This window comes from Nyctereutes procyonoides, unplaced genomic scaffold (assembly GCF_905146905.1).
Source record: "Nyctereutes procyonoides isolate TBG_1078 unplaced genomic scaffold, NYPRO_anot_genome, whole genome shotgun sequence".
Taxonomy (NCBI): Eukaryota; Metazoa; Chordata; class Mammalia; order Carnivora; family Canidae; genus Nyctereutes; species Nyctereutes procyonoides.
Genome location: NW_026575117.1, coordinates 192,458 through 214,396, shown reverse-complemented (window position 1 = coordinate 214,396; position 21,939 = coordinate 192,458). Strand labels below are relative to the sequence as shown.

The following is a 21,939-nucleotide window of genomic DNA, read 5'->3' as shown; positions in this document are numbered from 1 at the left end:
AGGCCTTCCCAGCCACTGTGGTGTTTCTTGCCGCCCAGTCGTCACCGGCCCACATGCGTCCGGAGGACCCCGGCGAGCCAACCCCGACGCCCGGCGCTTCTGGAAGGTCGCGGCCTCGCCTCTGAGTGCAGACACACGGCCAGAGAATGGCTCGCTGTCACAGGTCGGGGGGCGTTGTCCGTGACACACCTAGGCACTCGGGCTGCAGGGTCACTGTCAGAGTGCAGGTGTTCTGTGCGGTCCTGACCTTGTCCCTCCTTGTCCCCCCTCCTGGTGGCCACAGGCCCGTCGTCCTGCCCACCCGTGTCCACGGGCAGCCCCGTGGCCACCAGCACGTCACAGCCTGGCCCCGGCGCGGTGGCGGTCACCTTGCTGCCTCATCTCCCACCTTCCTCTGCGGGCCGTGGCGTCCAGTGGCCCCATGGCCCCCCCACCGGCCGGCGGGACGACAGTGACATGAGGCAGGGAAGGTCCTCGCTTCATTCCTTCCCCGAGCAGGACGCTGGCAGGATCACGGCCCGAGGCTGTCCCCTCGCAGCTCCCCATCCTGCCACCCTAGGGTCTACGGGGTGTGTCCCGATCCTCTGGTGGCCGCGTCGCTTGTTTGCTCGGGCCCGTGTCATTGGCCTGTGGACCCGAGCTCGCGTGTTGTGGTCTCCGAGTGCTGCCTAGTGCACAGCCGGGTTTGGAGGAACAACGTGGGCGCACAAGTGCCGGGAGGTGTGCACACACCCAGACGTGTCCGTGGAAACTCGGGTCGTCACAGCACTGACGCAGCCTCTGTGGCACGTATGTTGTATCTGCTTTGATTGCAAATAGCAGTGACGTGTATGCCGGGCACATGACCTGCGCGGCTCACAACGAGCTGCAACGCTTGACTTCCAAGAACCCCAGCGAGCTAATGGGTATAAAACACTAAGCACACGGGCTGACCCATCCCTCCTAATGCTCTCCACATTAAACGTATGGTTGGTGACATGATCCGAAGGAAATTGTTTCTTGAACTGGAACGTGATGTTAACAGGAACCGGCTCAAACCCACTTAGCCATCATCAGTCTCGGAAGTGAGGCGTCCCGGGGCGGTGCGGTCCTTTATCGTCCCGCTCTTGGTGTCGGCTGAGGTCGTGATCTCAGGGCCTGATTCGGGTCATGGGATCCAGCCCCAAGGAGGGCTCTGTGCTCCGTGCAGGGTCTGCCTGAGATTCTCTCCCTCTTCCCCTCCCTTGCATGTTCTCTAAAATAAATAAATAAAACCTTAAAAAAAAAGGCAGGAAGCCATCCCAATAAGCTTTTTTTGTAGGAAGTATATATGTAAGGAAAAGAGTATCTCCCAACCAATCTTGAGGCCACCAGGATCCCGTACATTTGCAAAGTATAGTATGTTAATACCACAAAGAGATGGAAAGAAAGAAAAAGGAAGGAAGGAAGGAAGGAAGGAGAAAGAAAGAAAAAAGAAAAGAAAAGAAGAAAAGAAAAGAAAAGAAAAGAAAAGAAAAGAAAAGAGAAAAGAAAGAAAAGGAAAAGGTCAAAGAATAAAAATTTTTCAGACGTCTCCAGCAGTGACCAGGAGATAATGGTCTTTGATTTTGTAAAAGGCTTCCATTTATTTCACATTGAAATATTTTTTTTGGTGCAGAGAAATCAAATTTATTGGGTTATTGATTTCAAAATAAATAATGCTTAAGAATATCCAGCTGCCAATGACCTAATTCTCTGGGCATCACCTGGTGCTTTGGTTGGTTGTTTTGCCTTCTAGGAAAATAAACGCATCGCATGGAAGCGCGTCATTCTGGCTTGAGCTGGTTTTGTTCCCGCCCTCACACGATACAGCGACCGCGTGTTTTATGAATAAGTGTCCAGTTACTTCTGCGTAAACTAATGACCTACAAGGCTGAAAGCCTGTGCTCCTCCATCGAAGTGCCAACATCTCTGTCCTTTGGGACGCCGTGCGGTGAAGGCCCACTAACGGCTCGCCGCCGAGCCGACCGCCCACCAGCCCCGCCAGCCGTCCTGTCTTCTGCTGGAAACGGCCCAGCGTCCTCCGGTCCATGCGACACCCCCCGGGCCCCGCCGTTTCCCGAGGAGTCTGCCGGTAGCAGAGGCCCCGGAGACCCGCTTGGCACCCAGGCTGCTGCTCCCTCTCCGGGAGACGCTGGTCAGGGACCTGCATGTCATATCGCACACGTTCCCGGAGAACGCAGAAGCTCGAGCTGGGGGACCGGCCTGGAGAACCGCGGGCCTGGCTTCTTCCCCTTCTGCCACATCCAACAGACTTAGCCAGTCCTCCCTGGGCCGGACATCAGCGGAGCAGCCAGGCAGTCATGGCAAAGCGGCCTCGGCGCCTCTGGTAAGCAGGTGCCTCGTCCGTCCCGACCTCACCTGGTCCCCCGAGCAGGCCCTTGCAGCAGCGTGGCCGCCACGGACCTCCTCTGCCCGAAGGCCCTCCTTCCCTGCCGGCAGACGGCCGCTCTTCTCCTTCCTAGTACTCGCTCCGAACTTCACTAAGTATTTACGAGGCTCTGGCCATATGTTCGTCTCCACCCCGAGGGCCACGAAAAATACCAAGGCCGAAACCTGCCATGACGAACCTCAAAGCAGCAAGCACCTCATGAGTCCGTGTCCATCTTAGAAATTAAATTGTTTAAACAAGCAAAAAAAAAAAATAAGAGGAGGGGCAAGATGGCGGAAGAGCAGGGTCCCCAAATCACCTGTCCCCACCAAATTACCTAGATAACCTTCAAATCATCCTGAAAACCTACGAATTCGGCCTGAGATTTAAAGAGAGACCAGCTGGAATGCTGCAGTGAGAAGAGTTCGCGCTTCTATCAAGGTAGGAAGACGGGGGAAAAAGAGATAAAGGAACAAAAGGCCTCCGAGGGGGAGGGGCCCGCGAGGAGCCGGACTGAGGCCGGGGCGAGTGTCCCCAGGACAGGAGAGCCCCGTCCCGGAGGAGCAGGAGCTGCACCAACCTTCCCGGGCGGGCGGAAAGGGGCCCGCAGGGAGTTAGAGCAGGACCCAGGAGGGCGGGGATGCCCTCGGGCTCCCGGGGACACTAACAGACACCTGCGCCCCGGGAGATGCGCCGAGCTCCCTAAGGGCTGCAGCGCGCACGGCGGGGCCGGAGCAGCTCGGAGGGGCTCGGGCGGCGGCTCGGCGGAGGGGGCTGCGGGGCGGGAGCGCGAGCGCGAATCCACCAGCGCAGGCCCCGGAGCACAGGGCGCCGGGTCACAGCCCAGGATCCGGCCTCCCCCGGGACAGGCAGAGGCCGGGAGGGCCCAGGACAGCGAGGACGCTCCTGCCCCGAGCTGAGCAGATCATTGGCCCCACCCCGGAGCCTCCAGGCCCTGCAGACGGAGAGCCCCGTAGTTCCTGCGGGAGCTGACTCCAGGGCTCCAGAGCTGGCCCCGCCACTGCGGCTGTTCCTCCTGGGGCCTCACGGGGTAAACACCCCCCGCTGAGCCCTGCAGCAGGCAGGGGCAGAGCAGCTCCCCCAAGTGCTAACACCTGAAAATCAGCACAACAGGCCCCTCCCCCAGAAGACCAGTTCCAGGGGAAGTCAAGGGACTTAAAATCTACATAATCAGAAGAAACTCCCCGTGGTTTTTTGTTTTTATCTTTTTTCTTTTCTTTTTGATTTCTGATTGCTTCCCCCACACCCCCTTTTTTTCACCTTTCTTTCTTTTTCTTTCTCTTTTTCTTCTCTTTTTTTCCTTTTTTTTCTTCTTTTTCTTTTTCTCTTTTCTTTCCTTCTCTCTCTTTCTCTCCTTTTCCCAATACAACTTGTTTTTGGTCACTCTGCACTGAGCAAAATGACGAGAAGGAAAACCTCACCTCAAAAGAAAGAATCAGAAACAGCCCTCTCTCCCACAGAGTTACAAAATCTGGATTACAATTCAATGTCAGAAAGCCAATTCAGAAGCACTATTATACAGCTACTGGTGGCTCTAGAAAAAAGCATTAAGGACTCACGAGACTTCATGACTGCAGAATTTAGATCCAATCAGGCAGAAATTAAAAATCAATTGAATGAGATGCAATCCAAACTAGAAGTCCTAACGATGAGGGTTAACGAGGTGGAAGAACGAGTGAGTGACGTAGAAGACAAGTTAATGGCAAAGAGGGAAACTAAGGAAAAAAGAGACAGACAATTAAAAGACCATGAAGACAGATTAAGGGAAATAAATGACAGCCTAAGGAAGAAAAACCTACATTTAATTGGGGTTCCCGAGGGCGCCAAAAGGGCCAGAGGGCCAGAATATGTATTTGAACAAATCCTACCTGAAAACTTTCCCAATCTGGGAAGGGAAACAGGCATTCAGATTCAGGAAATAGAGAGAATCCCCCCTAAAATCAATAAAAACCGTTCAACACCTCGACATTTAATAATGAAGCTTGCAAATTCCAAGGATAAAGAGAAGATCCTTAAAGCAGCAAGAGACAAGAAGTCCCTGACTTTCATGGGGAGGAATATTAGGGTAACAGCAGACCTCTCCACAGAGACCTGGCAGGCCAGAAAGGGCTGGCAGGATATATTCAGGGTCCTAAATGAGAAGAACATGCAACCAAGAATACTTTATCCAGCAAGGCTCTCATTCAAAATGGAAGGAGAGATAAAGAGCTTCCAAGACAGGCAGGAACTGAAAGAATATGTGACCTCCAAACCAGCTCTGCAAGAAATTTTAAGGGGGACTCTTAAAACTCCCCTTTAAGAAGAAGTTCAGTGGAACAATCCACAAAAACAAGGACTAAATAGATATCATGATGACACTAAACTCATATCTGTCAATAGTAACTCTGAACGTGAACGGGCTTAATGACCCCATCAAAAGGCGCAGGGTTTCAGACTGGATAAAAAAGCAGGACCCATCTCTTCGCTGTCTACAAGAGACTCATTTTAGACAGAAGGACACCTGCAACCTGAAAATAAAAGGTTGGAGAACCATTTACCATTCAAATGGTTCTCAAAAGAAAGCAGGGGTAGCCATCCTTATATCAGATAAACTAAAATTTACCCCGAAGACTGTAGTGAGAGACGAAGAGGGGCACTATATCACACTTAAAGGATCTATCCAGCAAGAGGACTTAACAATCCTCAATATATTTGCCCCGAATGTGGGAGCTGCCAAATACTTAAACGAATTATTAACCAAAGTGAAGAAATACTTAGATAATAATACACTTATACTTGGTGACTTCAATCTAGCTCTTTCTACCCTCGATAGGTCTTCTAAGCACAACATCTCCAAAGAAACGAGAGCTTTAAATGATACACTGGACCAGATAGATTTCACAGATATCTACAGAACTTTACATCCAAACTCAACTGAATACACATTCTTCTCAAGTGCACATGGAACTTTCTCCAGAATAGACCACATACTGGGTCACAAATCGGGTCTGAACCGATACCAAAAGACTGGGATCGTCCCCTGCGTATTCTCAGACCATAACGCCTTGAAATTAGAACTCAATCACAAGAAGAAGTTTGGAAGGACCTCAAACACGTGGAGGTTAAGGACCATCCTGCTAAAAGATAAAAGGGTCAACCAGGAAATTAAGGAAGAATTAAAAAGATTCATGGAAACTAATGAGAATGAAGATACAACCATTCAAAATCTTTGGGATGCAGCAAAAGCAGTCCTGAGGGGGAAATACATCGCAATACAAGCATCCATTCAAAAACTGGAAAGAACTCAAATACAAAAGCTAACCTTACACATAAAGGGGCTAGAGAAAAAACAGGAAATGGACCCGACACCCAGCAGAAGAAGAGAGTTAATTAAAATTCGAGCAGAACTTAACGAAATTGAGACCAGAAGAACTGTGGAACAGATCAATAGAACCAGGAGTTGGTTCTTTGAAAGAATTAATAAGCTAGATAAACCATTAGCCAACCTTATTAAAAAGAAGAGAGAGAAGACTCAAATTAAGAAAATCATGAATGAGAAAGGAGAGACCACTACCAACACCAAGGAAATACAAACGATTTTAAAAACATATTATGAACAGCTCTACACCAATAAATTAGGCAATCTAGAAGAAATGGACGCATTCCTGGAAAGCCACAAACTACCAAAACTGGAACAGGAAGAAATAGAAAACCTGAACAGGCCAATAACCAGGGAGGAAATTGAAGAAGTCATCAAAAACCTCCCAAGACACAAGAGTCCAGATGGCTTCCCAGGGGTATTCTATCAAACGTTTAGAGAAGAAATCATACCTATTCTACCAAAGCTGTTTGGAAAGATAGAAAGAGATGGAATACTTCCAAATTCATTCTATGAGGCCAGCATCACCTTAATTCCAAAACCAGACAAAGACCCCACCAAAAAGGAGAATTACAGACCAATATCCCTGATGAACATGGATGCAAAAATTCTCAACAAGATACTAGCCAATAGGATCCAACAACACATTAAGAAAATTATTCACCATGACCAAGTAGGATTTATCCCTGGGACAGAAGGCTGGTTCAACACTCGTAAAACAATCAATGTGATTCATCCTATCAGCAAGAGAAAAACCAAGAACCATATGATCCTCTCATTAGACGCAGAGAAAGCATTTGACAAAATACAGCATCCATTCCTGATCAAAACTCTTCAGAGTGTACGGATAGAGAGAACTTTCCTCGTCATCTTAAAAGCCATCTACGAAAAGCCCACAGCAAATATCATTCTCAATGGGGAAGCACTGGGAGCCTTTCCCCTAAGATCAGGAACCAGACAGGGATGTCCACTTTCACCACTGCTATTCAACATAGTACTGGAAGTCCTAGCCTCAGCAATCAGACAACAAAAAGACATTAAAGGCATTCAAATTGGCAAAGAAGAAGTCAAACTCTCCCTCTTCGCCGATGACATGATACTCTACAGAGAAAACCCAAAAGCCTCCACCCCAAGATTGCTAGAATTCATACAGCAATTTGGCAACGTGGCAGGATACAAAATCAATGCCCAGAAATCAATGGCATTCCTATACACTAACAATGAGACTGAAGAAAGAGAACTTAAGGAGTCAATCCCATTTACAATTGCACCCAAAAGTATAAGATACCTAGAAATAAACCTAACCAAAGAGGTAAAGGATCTATACCCTAAAAACTATAGAACACTTCTGCAAGAAATTGAGGAAGATGCAAAGAGAGGGGAAAATATTCCATGCCATGGATTGGCAGAATTAATATTGTGAAAATGTCAATGTTACCCAGGGCAATTTACACGTTTAATGCAATCCCTATCAAAATACCATGGACGTTCTTCAGAGACTTAGAACAAATTATTTTAAGATTTGTGTGGAATCAGAAAAGACCCCGAATAGCCAGGGGAATTTTAAAAAAGAAAACCATATCTGGGGGCATCACAATGCCAGATTTCAGGTTGTACTACAAAGCTGTGGTCATCAAGACAGTGTGGTAGTGGCACAAAAACAGACACATAGATCAATGGAACAGAATAGAGAACCCAGAAGTGGACCCTGAACTTTATGGTCAACTAATATTCGATAAAGGAGGAAAGACGATCCACTGGAAGAAAGACAGTCTCTTCAATAAATGGTGCTGGGAAAATTTTGGACATCCACATGCAGAAGAATGAAACTAGACCACTCTCTCGCACCATACACAAAGATAAACTCAAAATGGATGAAAGATCTAAATGTGAGACAAGATTCCTTCAAAATCCTAGAGGAGAACACAGGCAACACCTTTTTGAACTTGGCCACAGTAACTTCTTGCAAGATACATCCATGAAAGCAAAAGAAACAAAAGCAAAAATGAACTATTGGGATTTCATCAAGATAAGAAGCTTTTGCACAGCAAAGGATACAGTCAACAAAACTCAAAGACAACCTACAGAATGGGAGAAGATATTTGCAAATAACCTATCAGATAAAGGGCTAGTTTCCAAGATCTATAAAGAACTTATTAAACTCAACAGCAAAGAAACAAACAATCCAATCATGAAATGGGCAAAAGACATGAGGAGAAATCTCACAGAGGAAGACATAGACATGGCCAACAAGCACATGAGAAAATGCTCCACATCACTTGCCATCAGGGAAATACAAATCAAAACCACCATGAGATACCACCTCACACCAGTGAGAATGGGGAAAATTAACAAGGCAGGAAACAACAAATGTTGGAGAGGATGCGGAGAAAGGGGAACCCTCCTGCACTGTTGCTGGGAATGTGACCTGGTGCAGCCACTCTGGAAAACTGTGTGGAGGTTCCTCAAAGAGTTAAAAATAGACCTGCCCTACGACCCAGCAATTGCACTGTTAGGGATTTACCCCAAAGATTCAGATGCAATGAAACGCCGGGACATCTGCACCCCGATGTTTCTAGCAGCAATGTCCACAATAGCCACACTGTGGAAGGAGCCTCGGTGTCCATCGACAGATGAATGGATAAAGAAGATGTGGTCTATGTATACAATGGAATATTCCTCAGCCATTAGAAACGACAAATACCCACCATTTGCTTCGATGTGGATGGAACTGGAGGGTATTATGCTGAGTGAAGTAAGTCAATCGGAGAAGGACAAACAGTGTATGTTCTCATTCATTTGGGGAATATGAATAATAGTGAAAGGGAATATAAGGGAAGGGAGAAGAAGTGTGTGGGAGATATCAGAAAGGGACACAGAACATAGAGACTCCTAACTCTGGGAAACGAACTAGGGGTGGTGGAAGGGGAGGAGGGCGGGGGGTGGGGGTGAATGGGTGACGGGCACGGAGGGGGACACTTGACGGGATGAGCACTGGGTGTTATTCTGTATGTTGATAAATTGAACACCAATAAAAATTAATTTATTAAAAAAAATAAGCATTCCGACCTGGTTTTTCTAGGAGTGGACATGGACACACGGATCCCCACCGCGGCCCCTTTCCCTCTGCCCGCGCAGGGGCTGCCGCGGCCGCCGACGTAGGGCACCTGTCACCACCTCAGCCTCCCGAGGGGCTCCCTGCGCGGGCACGAGCGAGCGAGGCCGCGGGCGAGCCGTGCGCCTTGCACTCCAGGCGCTCCACGGCCCTCGACCTTTCCTCGCTGCCAGCCACGTTTTCAGACGAGATGTTTCCACCGATAACACCCCGGCGATATGTATTTAGTGGCAACGTGTTACCCACTCTTTTGAATCAAATAGATTGTTTTCAATCCTCAGAGGCCTATGCCTACGTGTTAAAACTGTTTTCACTTGTGCTTGATTTTTTAATGATATTCCTTCATATTCCAGTGCAGATCTTAATGAAGTCACTCAAGTTATCCAAAACTAATAAGCCCAGGGAATAAATGGAATTATTGATCATAAAGGAAGCTTTCAGGCAGACCCAATTAAGTCAATTTTATGATTTTATTAACGCATGACAGAAGAACCCATGTGAGCACAATAAAGTTTAATGGAAACTCAGTCTGGTACTAAGAGCGGGCATCGTATGCCATGAAAGCATAAGTTATAAATAAATAGTCCTACAGAAAGTCTCTATTTCCTCAGAAATTAGGCAACATCTACTCATGATCAAATTTACGCCCTCAGCGCCTGTGGACAGCAGGGCGATGCCATATACTGTTTATACAGTCTGCGTTTGAAAAATGAAGTTATTCTTTAATTAGCATTTCTAAGCCAAAGTTAACGGCTGCTTGAAAATGAGGCTCATTACAGGACTCTGTGAGCGGACTCGTAATAACTGACATGACCGCGCAGCTGTATAAACATATTTACCAGGACATTTTTCTTGTACCACAGGTGTGCGTGCATTTTCCATTCTGAGCATTAGCGATATGTGTCTCAGACTAGCCGCCTTAGTATGAACACCGAGAGGGAAAGATATTTCTTGACTTACTTTGACTTGTTGTAAAATGTTAACCCCACAGAACATTTCATGTGTCATAACACATCTTATTTTTGTATTTTATGCTCTGACTTATCCCTAGAAGCGCTTATGATAGCTGCTTAATTCCTTTTTTATTTTTTAATTTTTTTCTGTTTTCTTTTAGATATATTAACAATAGAATTTTTATCTAAAAACTCAATAAAATCAGCCTCAAAAGAAGCAATCTGGTTTGCATTACCAGCAGACGTTACCTGCAACGTGAGTATACTTCATGTTTTTCTAAAGACGTAGTAAAATACAATTTTAAAAAGGTAAAATGCTCTAATAATATGATCAAATAACTAGGAATCATTTTATTAGGTAAAACACAAGTCCCCAAATAAGCTAAAAATTATCCTTTCTAAATTTAATCTAAAATATCATATTAAGAGGAAAATTTTGGGAATGCACTTTTAGCTTTCCTGAACATCAAGAATGGTAACGTTAGGTGAGAAAAGCCTACGGATATTTTAGCATATTAGTAGCATATTTGGCACAGTTCAGAATAAATGGCTTAGTAACGACTTATGATGATCACCTAAGAGCAGAGGTTTAGGAAGCTCCCACAAACCTAGATTTTCTATCTCACAATTCAGAAACTGCAACCTTTTAGTTTTGGAAAAAGAGATGAGAAAACATCACATTGGCAGGTAATCAAAACTTCCATGTTTCAAGTGATTTCTTTCTTTTTCTTTAAGATTCACTTCATTATTTTACAGAGAGCGCATGTGTGAGTGGGGAAGGGCGGAGGGAGAGGGGATCTCAAGCAGACCCCACTGAGTGCGGAGCCCCATAGAGGACGTGGGGGGGGGGCTCCGCCCTACAACCCTGAGATCACAGCCCCAGCAGAAACCAAGAGAGTTAGCCACCCAGGCGCCCCCAGTGATTTCCAAAGACATCTAACCCTTTATGTAAAGGACACGAGAGGTTGCTCAGCTGACTACTAGCTCCGGCCTTCCTGATTGGAAGAAACAGACAAACAAACTTTCCTTTTCCACAAAAGGGACCTGAATTGTGGGGAGCACACGGCACCTATGCTAGGTCTTATTTGATCTGAGCACAGTGGAGGAGACAAGGATAATAAAAAAATGTATTTAAGGGATCCCTGGGTGGCTCAGCAGTTTGGCGCCTGCCTTCGGGGCAGGGCGTGATCCTGGAGTCCCGGGATCGAGTCCCACGAGTCCCACGAGTCCCACGTCGGGCTCCCTGCATGGAGCCTGCTTCTCCCTCTGCCTGTGTCTCTGCCTCTCTCTCTCTCATGAATAAGTAAATAAAATATTTTTTTAAAAAATGTATTTAAGCACACACTTGAGGTTTCTTCACCTTGCGGTCTCAGGCTGAGGGAGTGCCCAATGCACGGCTTCCGACGCAAGGAGCGGCGCTCTTCCCAGGCTCTGCGCAAACACCCCGGAGCCTGGGCATGCCTGTGGCGTCTGATAAATGTTTAGTATACCTGGAAGGTAACGTCACATATCTCTGCTACCTCTGGTCCCTTCCAATTTTCCATAGTGCAATCCGGGGGGCACCACACCCACAATCTCTAAACGGCAATCACCAAGGCAGCTTAAGGGGCAGGAGTTTGCATGGCTTTTTGTCCTCACTCGTCCTAGAGGTGAAGCACGGCAACCTGAGCAATCTGTCAGAGTAAAGTGCATGCTCCAAACCTGTCACAGTGTCGTTTAGTAGATATATTTAAACATACAGTGTGACATTTTAATATTCACTTTTTTTACAATTAATGCTTACTTAGATATACCAAAATAGTTGCCCATTTCTCTGCTCACATGGATTCTTGCCTCTCACACTTGCATCTGGGTTCAAGTTCCTTCTAGTTGACCCATAAGGTTCTATAGCTCTTTTGGCAAAAAGTCTATTGATAGTAAATATCCTCAGTGTCAGCAGATCCCAAGATGTCTTTCCACTTTTTCTCTTAAGTTATTTGCCCAGGGGATCCCTGGGTGGCTCAGCGGTTTGGCGCCTGCCTTTGGCCCAGGGCGCAATCCTGGAGACCCGGGATCGAGTCCTGCGTCGGGCTCCCAGCATGGAGCCTGCTTCTCCCTCCTCCTGTGTCTCTGCCTCTCTCTGTGTGTCTATCATGAATAAATAAATAAATCTTTTAAAAAAAATATTTGCCCAGCACTTGGAAGGTGTTACCTAGGGCAGTCCGAGTGGCGCAGCGGTTTGGCGCCACCTGCAGCCCAGGGTGTGATCCTGGATACCCCGGGATCGAGTCCCACATCGGGCTCCCTGCGTGGAGCCTGCTTCTCCCTCTGCCTGTGTCTCTGCCTCTCTCTCTAGCTGTGTCTCTATGAATAAATAAATAAATAAATAAAATCTTTAAAAAAAAAAAAGGAAGGTGTTCCCTACCCACAGCCTTCTGGCACCTGCTGGTAAGTCTACTGTCAGTTTTTAGGAAGGAAACCTACCCTTGTCTTCAGTCACTGACAGCATTTCTTTTTAGATGATTATTTCACATCTGATCCCAAACCTCTGACAAATCCTCCCCATCCCCAGGCTGGGCCAACGACCTGGGTTTCCAGTTTCCTAGGGATGCAGGAGCAGCCGGCAGAACCATCACTGCCATGGGCCCATCGGCACCTGCAGGCAGGCCAGCTCTCTGACACCTGCAGGTTTCCAGAGATAAGCTGTTCCCGCCCATAAGGCTGACCCTGCACCTGTGCACTCCATGCCATTACCTCACAGGCTACTGTCCAATGCTTCTTGCAAAATCTTCCCTCTTTACTGGGTCACTCCCGTCGGTTCACAAATAACCTCTTATTTTTTTCCATTTAAAAAATAACAACAAGACAAACGTAAGACCTTGCCTCCGCCCACGCCCAGATTTCCAGACGAGCCCCTCACTTCGCCCCCTGCTCATCACTCTGTTCTTATAATAATATTAGCTTTGATCACAAGTAAGATCATGGTTAACTTCAGTGGGATCACACTGGGATCACCTGGGATTGCGGTTCACTACTTCCATATTGATCTATCCCTAATTTGTCAGATGAGTTATTATCCTGCGTTAAAAGTATGTTCTGGAAGGAACCACGATGTCTTTCAACAGATGAATGGATAAATGAACGGTGGTCCACGCAGACAATGGGACATTACTCAGAGCTAAAAAGAAATGACCCTTTCAAACCACAAACAGACACCAAGGAAACTTAAATGCTTATCTCTAAGTGAAAGAAGCTGATCTGAAAAGCTACTTGCTGTATGATTCTAACTATAGGGCCTTTTGGAAAAGGAAAAACTATGGAGACAATAGAAAGATCCGTGGTTGCTGGGGGGCAAGGGGGAAGGAAGGGTGAGGAGGTGAAGCTCTAGGGTTCGCGAGGGCAATGATTCAATAATGACAGATGCACCTGCCCAAATCCCCAAAAGACACAACCCCAAGAATGAACCCTAATGTAGAAAACTGCGGCCTCTGAGTGATTCTGTGTCAGTGTAGGTCTGTCCACTTCAAGAAGTGGCGTCGGGGGACACGCGGGAGGTCTTTCCACCTCCCTTTCCAACTTGCTATGAAACTATAACTGCTCTAGAAAAATAGTATTTTTTTAAAGTCAGTCCTGGGTTATTTTGGTTATTGTTGTTTTCGTTTAAAGCATAATTACAGGCAAATTCCAGTCTTTCAGATGACTCAGTGATATATCACCCGTCTGCAAATGTGGTGAAGGGTGCTGCTACTTTTCCACAGTCTGATTCATTCCTTGGGTCTCCAGCACAAGAAGGAAAACAGAAGCCAAGAAAAACAACACATGAAGGTACAACGGAGTGAAAGCCACTCACCAATTAGATTTTCTATTTCCTGTGTCGTGTACTGACACAGTCGATCCAAATTCCCCATCCCGCAACGTCCCGTGGACGACCTAAGTACGGCTTCACATGACCAGTGCCTTGATGAATCCTCATTTGCCCCCAGAGGAGCAAGCACCGGGACGGCCCTCATCTCATCGACGAGAAAACAAAGGTTTACCCAAACTGCAGAACGGACACTAAAAGCTGGCATCTGAGCCCAGAGCCCCCTCCTACCCACCATCTGGTCAGTCCTAAGGACACATGTTCGTAAGGCGACATCCACTCTCCAACACCTGAGCCCCTTCGGGGTTTTAGGAACTAAACTACCTCAGTTTTACTTGCTTTAATTAATGTCACAAATTCACCTAATGATACAGCGTATGTTGCACTCTTTTTTTTTTAGATTTATTTATTTATTTATTTATTTATTTATTTATTTATTCATTCTTGAGAAACAGAGAGAGAGGCAGAGACCCAGGCAGAGGGAGAAACAGGCTCCCTGTGGGGAGCCCGACGTGGGACTCGATCCCGGGACCCCGGGGTCACGGCCTGAGCCAAAGGCAGACGCTCAAGCACGGAGCCACCAGGCGCCCCGAAAGTGAGTAACTTGTAAAACTGTTGTAGATATCCCCTTACCGTTAGAATCTAAGACTCTACTTTCTTGGTTTCCTCCTTATAATCAACAGGTTGAAAACTCCAGGAGAGAGCACAAGGCTGTGGCAAGACTGTATGAAACACAATTCTTGTGAATTTTGGTTTTCTCATGGCCTTATTGTACGAATCAGCTGAAAAAGTACAAGACTGTATTCACGCCAAGTGCTGTTTCAAATAGAAGCTGCTCAAAAATGTACATGCAACTTTTTTCTTTTTTTTGCAACTTATTTTCTAAAAATATTTAAATCTTTTCCAAAAACATTTAAATCTTTTCTCAGAAGCATCAAATATTAAAAGTCACAAAAGCTCAGCTAGCTCAGTATTAGTTATGTACTATAATAAACCGGATTAGGGCCCAAGTCCCCCAACTGCTCGATTTAAACTAGTCCAAAATCCAAGCTCAGGTGTCGCAAGGGAAGGAAAGTCATGTGATGTTACTAGGTGACCTGGCCCGGGTGCATTGCAGCACCCAGCACCCGTCACAAAAGGAAAAGGAGCCTCACCTGCCAGCCCCAGGTGCCAGCTCCAAGCAGCTGTGCGGGAGCTCCTGAAAGATGCGCATTTGAAAAATGGCTTATGTTCCCCAAATGAATGAGAACATATAATGTTTAGGGAATAGAGGGGAAGGGAGAAGAAATGGGTAGGAAGTATCAGAAAGGGAGACAGAACATGAAGACTCCTAACTCTGGGAAATGAACTGGGGGTGGTGGAAGGGGAGGAGGGCGGGGGGTGGGGGTGACTGGGTGACAGGCACTGAGGGGGGCACTTGACGGGATGAGCACTGGGTGTTATTCTGTATGTTGGCAAATTGAACACCAATAAAAAATAAATTTATTATTAAAAAAAATGAAAATGGCTTATGGGCCACTGGCTCCGCTCTGACCTCGGGGCCCTGAGGTGGAGCCTGGGTCAGGCTCTGCGCTCAGCGGGGCGTCGACTTGGGATTCTCGGTCTCCCTCTGCCCCTCCTCCCACTCGTGCTCTCTCTCTCTCTCTCTGTCAAATAAATAAATCTCAAAAACAAAAAAGGAAGGAAATGGCTTAGAGTATTAGGTACATTTTTAATAGGAAAAAAAAATTATCATTAAACCAAAAATTCAGCAGGAAGCGTTTCAAGAGCTATAAACTACCTAATACTTTTCATTTGTTCTTCAACAGAATCACTTTTCCTCTTCAAAGACTATTCTATGCCGCATAAAAACCAGCCCGATGCTTCAGTACTTGTGTCCCTCCCCCAGCTGCCGTGTGAGCTCAGGTCTGTTAAAAATAATCCCACTTACCGCCTCTGGAAAAGAGACATTTTGATACTGGCTTAACCTTTTATAATACATCGTCTAGTGCAGACTTTTTCCACCCAAAAGAGCGTTTACATCCCTGCAGTACAGTGTCTTCCATGTTCTATAACCGACCCCTGAGAAAGTGACCGCAGCTCTACAGATAAGACCATTTAGCAAGAAAGCTCATGTTTTAGCTCAAAGAACCCGGTTAGTGAGAATCGGATGCTAATGGGGCATGTGCAGGGCATCAAGCAGCTCGAGGGCACAGGTGCGGGACACGACGGAGGGAGAAGGTGCAGTCCTGGGACTCAGGGGGAGCCAGGGCTTTCCCTACAGTCAACCCAAGATGAACACGTGCACATTCCTACAGCAGGTGTCGTTCCACGGCGACGCCACATACTTCAGCCTCTGGAAATACAGAACAGGTAACGAACCCGGCGCGCAGGTTACAGACGCGAGCCGCTCGACCAAAGTGAGGCCACGGATGCTCAGGAGCTGCTCTCGGAGAGGATGGGGCGGGCCGCGTCGCTTCTCAAGCGCACACCGTGGGGCACGGGTTCGGACTACTCAGGACAGGCCATGGAGCGGCCCCCGGAGGATTAACACCCCCCCACCCCCCGGCCGAGATCACAGTGACTCCTCGCAAATTTAACTGGCCGAATGCTTTTTAACAAATACGGACAACTAGATTCTAACAGTATTTTAATTATTTAAAACACAACTTCAGGTTCTTATTTGTAAGCAGCTCTGTTGGTGGATAATTGACACACAACAAAGGTACAGCTCTTACGCCTCTAACCGAATGTGTTCTGACGACGGCGTGGACACGTCTCCGCGGCGCTGGAACCGGTACCTTGCTGCGAATTTTATTTTGTTGTTTAGATCTTATGGTTAAGCACACTCCACTGACTGAGCCAGCCATGTGCCCCTCACTGTGAATTTTATTTATTTTTTTAAAAGATTTTTATTTATTTATTCATGAGAGACACCGAGAGAGCCAGAGACTGAGGCAGAGGGAGAAGCAGGCTCCATGCAGGGCGCCCAATGCGGGACTGGATCCCGGACTCCAGGATCGCGCCCTGGGCGGAAGGCAGACGCTCCACCGCTGGGCCACCCAGGCGTCCCCACTGTGAATTTTAGATAACTGAAGTGTCCTTTCAAGTTTGCAGATTTTGAAGACATTGTCTTATTATTGTAAAAGTTCATTAAACCTTCTAGATACAAGCTCTTTGTCAGGCATTATTTTACAAATATTTTTTCCCCTTTACACCTTGCTTTTTCATTTTTTAAATAGATACTTTTGGAGGCCACAAATATGTACAGTCTTGAAGTCCAATTGATCAGAACTTTTTTGTTTGTTTTAATCTCATGAATAGGGATCCCTGGGTGGCGCAGCGGTTTGGCGCCTGCCTTTGGCCCAGGGCGCGATCCTGGAGACCCGGGATCGAATCCCACGTCGGGCTCCCGGTGCATGGAGCCTGCTTCTCCCTCTGCCTGTGTCTCTGCCTCTCTCTCTCTCTGTGTGTGTGACTATCATAAATAAATAAAAATTAAAAAAAAATCTCATGAATAGTGACTTTGTCCTAAGGAGTTGCTATGGCCCGGATGCTTGTTTGATCCTACTGCGAGGACGGTAGGAAAGGGCCTGTGGGAGGTGATGAGGTCACGTGGAAGAGGCCCTCGGGGACGAGATCAGTGCCCGGGGAGCCCCGCAGCCCCCTCTGCCACGTGCGGACGGCCTCCACCGACCTGCCGGCACCTGCACCTTGGGCTTCCGGCCTCCATAGCCGTGAGAGACTAAATCTGTGTTTCCTAAGCCACCCGTGCCCGTGCTTTGTTGCAGAGGCCTGCACAGACGGAGACAGACATCGCTGCCTACCCTAGGCACACAAAGGCCTCCTCTCCTTTGCTCTGTAAGTTTTGGTTTTCGGTTTTACAACATTTAGGTCTATGATCTATTTTTTAAAGACCTTGGTATTTGCCGTGAGACAGAGATCAAGGCCATTTCAGCCGTCCCGCAGGAGATCCAGCCAACCCAGCAGCACACGTGGAAAAGACTAATCTTTCTCCACAGAATGACGTTGGCACCTCTGCGGAAAACTCGCTTGGTTATCCGTGTGGGTCTATTTCTGGACTCTTTGTTCTGTTCTACTGACTGCTCGTCTATCAATCATATTCTTCTAAAGAGATGAACTGCACATCATTTCCTCCATCCTGATATGAAGGCTCAGAACCAGGCAACTGCTGCTGCGGATGGATTCCCGACATCCCCCCAACAAGGAATAGGAACAGGTTGAAAAGAATGGCCGAGTGTGTATTTCAGCACTCTTTAAAAATGATCACTAAAAAAAAAAAAAAAAAAAAAAGATCGCTTACTGGGGCGCCTGAGTGGCTCATCAACTAAGCATCTGACCCTTGGTTTCAGCCCAGGCTGTGATCTCGGGGTGGTGGCATCGAGCCCCATGTCGGGCTCCGTACTTCGTGGGGAGTCTGCGGGAGGTTCTCTCCCTGTCCCTCTGCTACCCCCGCGTGCACACACCTGCGGGATGCATGCACACTCTCTCTCTCAAATAAATAATAAATCTTTTTAAAGATCACTTATTTTTAAAACAATAAATATAAGCCAAAGTAACACTAAAATGGGTTAAACTAGTTTTCTAAGTGGACAGTTATTCAGTTAACTACTTGAAATGAGTACGGAGGCAAAAAAGCACCGAGGGGGTTAGCTCCATAAAGGTGAGTAAGCCTTTTGCAATTCCCCCAAAATGCTTCCCCGGGTGCTCGACTGGCCCTCGCGCCCACCCCTGGTCGGCTCTTCCCGACCAGAACCACCCACCCCGGCCACCCTGCCCTGGCCAGCCGGCTTGCCCATCACAGTCAAGACGCAAGTTAATTTTTGTTTTATAAATCAGAGTATCTGTTACCTTGCGGTATTACCAGTGCTGTTGTAAACTGAACTTAAAGTGGTATCAAAAAAAAAAAAAAAACCTCCTGTTAAACAATTTTTATCTGTTTTATATCTTACTATAGATTATGTACAAGTAACATCTAAATAAAATTACACTTGTAACCCTAAAAAAAAAATTCAGTCTTTCTTTAGAGAGAAAACAAACCATCTTTTAGATTTTGAAATTCATCTCTATTTCCATGCATCTTTAGTTCCTTCCCAGAAGGAGAGAGAGGAGAGAGGAGGTGCTCCCTACTCAGTGCTGGTTTTCCTACCCAAGTCCTTAACCTTAGCTTTAGGGTCAAATCAATTTATCAGGTGGCAAATCCCTCAAGTTTCTGAAACAAGAAACTGGAATCCTTGAGAATCCTCAACATCATATGTCAGTTTGTATTTTTTCATGTGTTTATTTATGTTTTAAATAACAAGTGACAGAAATTATATACCCAATGAATAGTTTTTCCAAGTTTGGATCATATTAAAGGTTTCAGATATTTCCTATAACACAAGAGCTTTAATAACAAAGGCAAGGTTTGTTGTTGTTATTATCATTAACCAGCATATTGTAATAAGATCATATATTTCAATAACGTAAAAACAATCTATACCTCATAGACATCGATAACGGAAAACAGTAACTAAAATGAACATAACACAAATGTGCAACAAAAAATCATTTAAAAATGAAAAGATATATAAAAGTCATCATAATTTATTATTCTTTCTTTTTGTTTTTTAATTTTTAAAGTAAGCTCCACACCCGGCGTGGAGCCCGATGAGGTGCTTAAAGTCACGACCCTGATTGAGACCCGAGCTGAGACTAAGAATTGGACATTTAGCTGCGTGAGTCACCCTGGCACCCAAGTCATCATTATTTTTTTGTGTTTTTTTTTTTAATTTTTAAATCTTTATCATCATTGTTTTTTGAGAGGTGAGAGAGAACTCGAGTGGGGCAGGGGCAGAGGGAGAAGGAGAGAGAATTGCAAGGAGGCTCCACGCCCAGCTTGGAGCCAGCCTGGAGCTCGAGCTCCCAACCCTGAGATCACGACCTGAGCTGAAACCAAGACTCAGACGCTTCACTGACTGAGCCACCCAGCACCCCAAACGTCATTTTTTTAAATGAAAAACTGAAAACACACAAAACGGCAACAGTCTTAGTCTCTTTTTCATGACAAATGATTCAGACACAAACTTTTTTCATTTTGCACCAATGGTGTCATCTCCAAGTTGGACATTTGGGTGTATTTTCCTTCATTTAAACTCATGTCCTTTTTTTGCTTTCTTAAAATCCAGGATAGTTGACATACGGTGTAATACTAGTTTCGAGTGTCCGGCCCAGTGATTCCACGCTGCTCATCACGACAGGTGCACCCCTTCCCGCCTGTCCCGCCCACCTCCCCCTTGTGACCATCACTGTGTTCTCTGGAGCTAAGAGTCTATTTCCTGATTTGTCTCTGTTTTGCCCTTTGTTCACTTGCTTTATTTCTTAAATTCCACGGCCATTTCCATTTTTAACAGAGAAATGTCTGCTTGCCCCGATTTTGGTTTTGCCAATAAGGTCAGGATCGCTTTGCTAATTCAGAGCATCAGAGCAGGATCGGGTCCGCTTCCTGCTGGAGCCCCCCCCCCCCACTCCTGGCAGTGGCTCCTCAGGCATTCGCAACACTCGCAGCCGGGACCAAGCTCCGCGACCCGGCCGCCACGAGCAAACACAGTCGGGCCGTGTGCGAACCCCCGCGAGCGAACGGGTGTGACGTGCAGCTGCAGGCGGCCGCGACGACCTGGCACTGCCCAGATCGCAAAGTGCAGCGTGTGCGTGAGCCTGTGACTGACGGAGGACACGCATGCCCCAGGCGGCAGCCACAGGGGATCCCACTGCTCTCCTGCCCACTCCGCCCGGGGCCTGGGAATCCGCAACCTCTACCTGGACTCGTAGGCCTTGCTCCCACGGGACAGTTACAATAGGGTCCCCACACTGCTGGCTTCTCCACCATCTGGGGTCTGGAGAAAAGGACAGAGGTTGTGCAGGGAAACACTGCTCTTGTGTATCTTTGTCGCCGGCCCGTCCCAGCTCACGGGCCCCCTGCCTCTCGCCGTGCCACCTGCCACCATGCCTGGCGCAGCCTCCACACCGACGCTCGACCCACTCCCCGGGATTTTACGCTCTCCTGTAACTGCGCCCCAGGTAAACGCGCTTCCTACGTATTCACGCCTGCTTTGCTTTCTACTCCTCGACGCGCATTGGCCTCGCGTCCCTCCCCCACTCTCTCCTCCTTGACCTCCACGCAGCACCCGACCCCACTCACCCGTCCTGCGGTCCCAAGACGCCTCGGACTCGGTTTTCCGAACAGGGCACCGTCCAGGCACTTCCTGCTGCAGATGGCTCTTTCTGCCTTTTCGTGGGCTGCTTGCTCTGACCTTTTCCTGAAACACAGTCCCCTCAGGTTCTGAGTCCCAGCCCTCATCCCTGAGATCCTGTTCCCGAGCAATGTTAGGGAACTCTGACCCAGGACTTCCCGAACCCACGAGCTCCTCTGCAGCTGCAGCCACAGCTCTCTGTCTCCCAACAAACTCCTGCTACTGGAGGCCAGCACCTGGAGACGGCGATCACGCTTTCCTGCAGGCCGTGCTCAGGGCTCCCGCAGCCTCTGCAGCCATCCGACCCTTCCAAGGTCCTGGGGTCACCGCACTGCCCCGGCTCCCACGTCTATCCCCGAGTGGGCCCTGCTGCACATGTTGTCTTCACTTCCTGAGAAAAAGGTTTTCCATCCCGTTGTCTTCACTTGGCCAATGGCTGGTGTTGGGACTTGCCCTGACCCCAGTCCATCCACTGAAGTCGTAACCCGAGTGCCACAGGATGGAGCCTCATTTGGAAACACAGTCGACAGAGTAATTTCTTGAGATGAACTCAGATGCCCGGTGTCCTGATGTAAAGGGGAAGGGTGGACACACACACACACATGCACGTGCACGCGCAGGGAGAACACCCAAGTCAGGATGAAGGCCGAGACGGGGTGACGTGTCCACAAGCCAGAAATGCTAAAGCCAGCCAGCAAACCGCTAGAAGCTGGGAGAGAGGACGGAAGACATCCTCCTTGGAGACCTCGGAAGGGACACCTTGATCCAGGCTTCTATCGCCCTAACCGTCCAATCCGGGGCACCGCATGTGGCAGCGCTCAGAGATTGACACACCTAGTCGTCACCCAAGTCTTAGCCCACACGTCACCTCCTCCAGGAAATCTTCCCTATTTTCCCCCAAAATGGACTCCTCCCCACCCACCCAACCACTCATATGGTCCCCTAGGACTGACTTCTCCTTTGTGGCTTTAGTCCTGTTTATCTCTGTGACTGACCAGCGTTTGTCTCCTCCTCCCCCCGGTGACATAGA

General features: G+C 47.5%; 1 protein-coding gene across 6 annotated transcripts in view; it reads right to left on the bottom strand.

Moving 5' to 3' along the window:
- DISP1 (dispatched RND transporter family member 1) overlaps positions 1-21,939 on the bottom strand; it is a 165,436-nt gene that overhangs the window by 57,347 nt on the left and 86,150 nt on the right. Inside the window, exon 2 of one of the 6 annotated variants that reach the window (XM_055334007.1) lies at positions 20,858-20,975. The exons of the other annotated variants lie outside the window; for them this stretch is intronic. Coding sequence (XP_055189982.1) covers positions 20,858-20,975 — 118 coding nt within the window. The remainder of the gene's footprint in view (positions 1-20,857; positions 20,976-21,939) is intronic. 6 annotated transcript variants of the gene reach the window in all.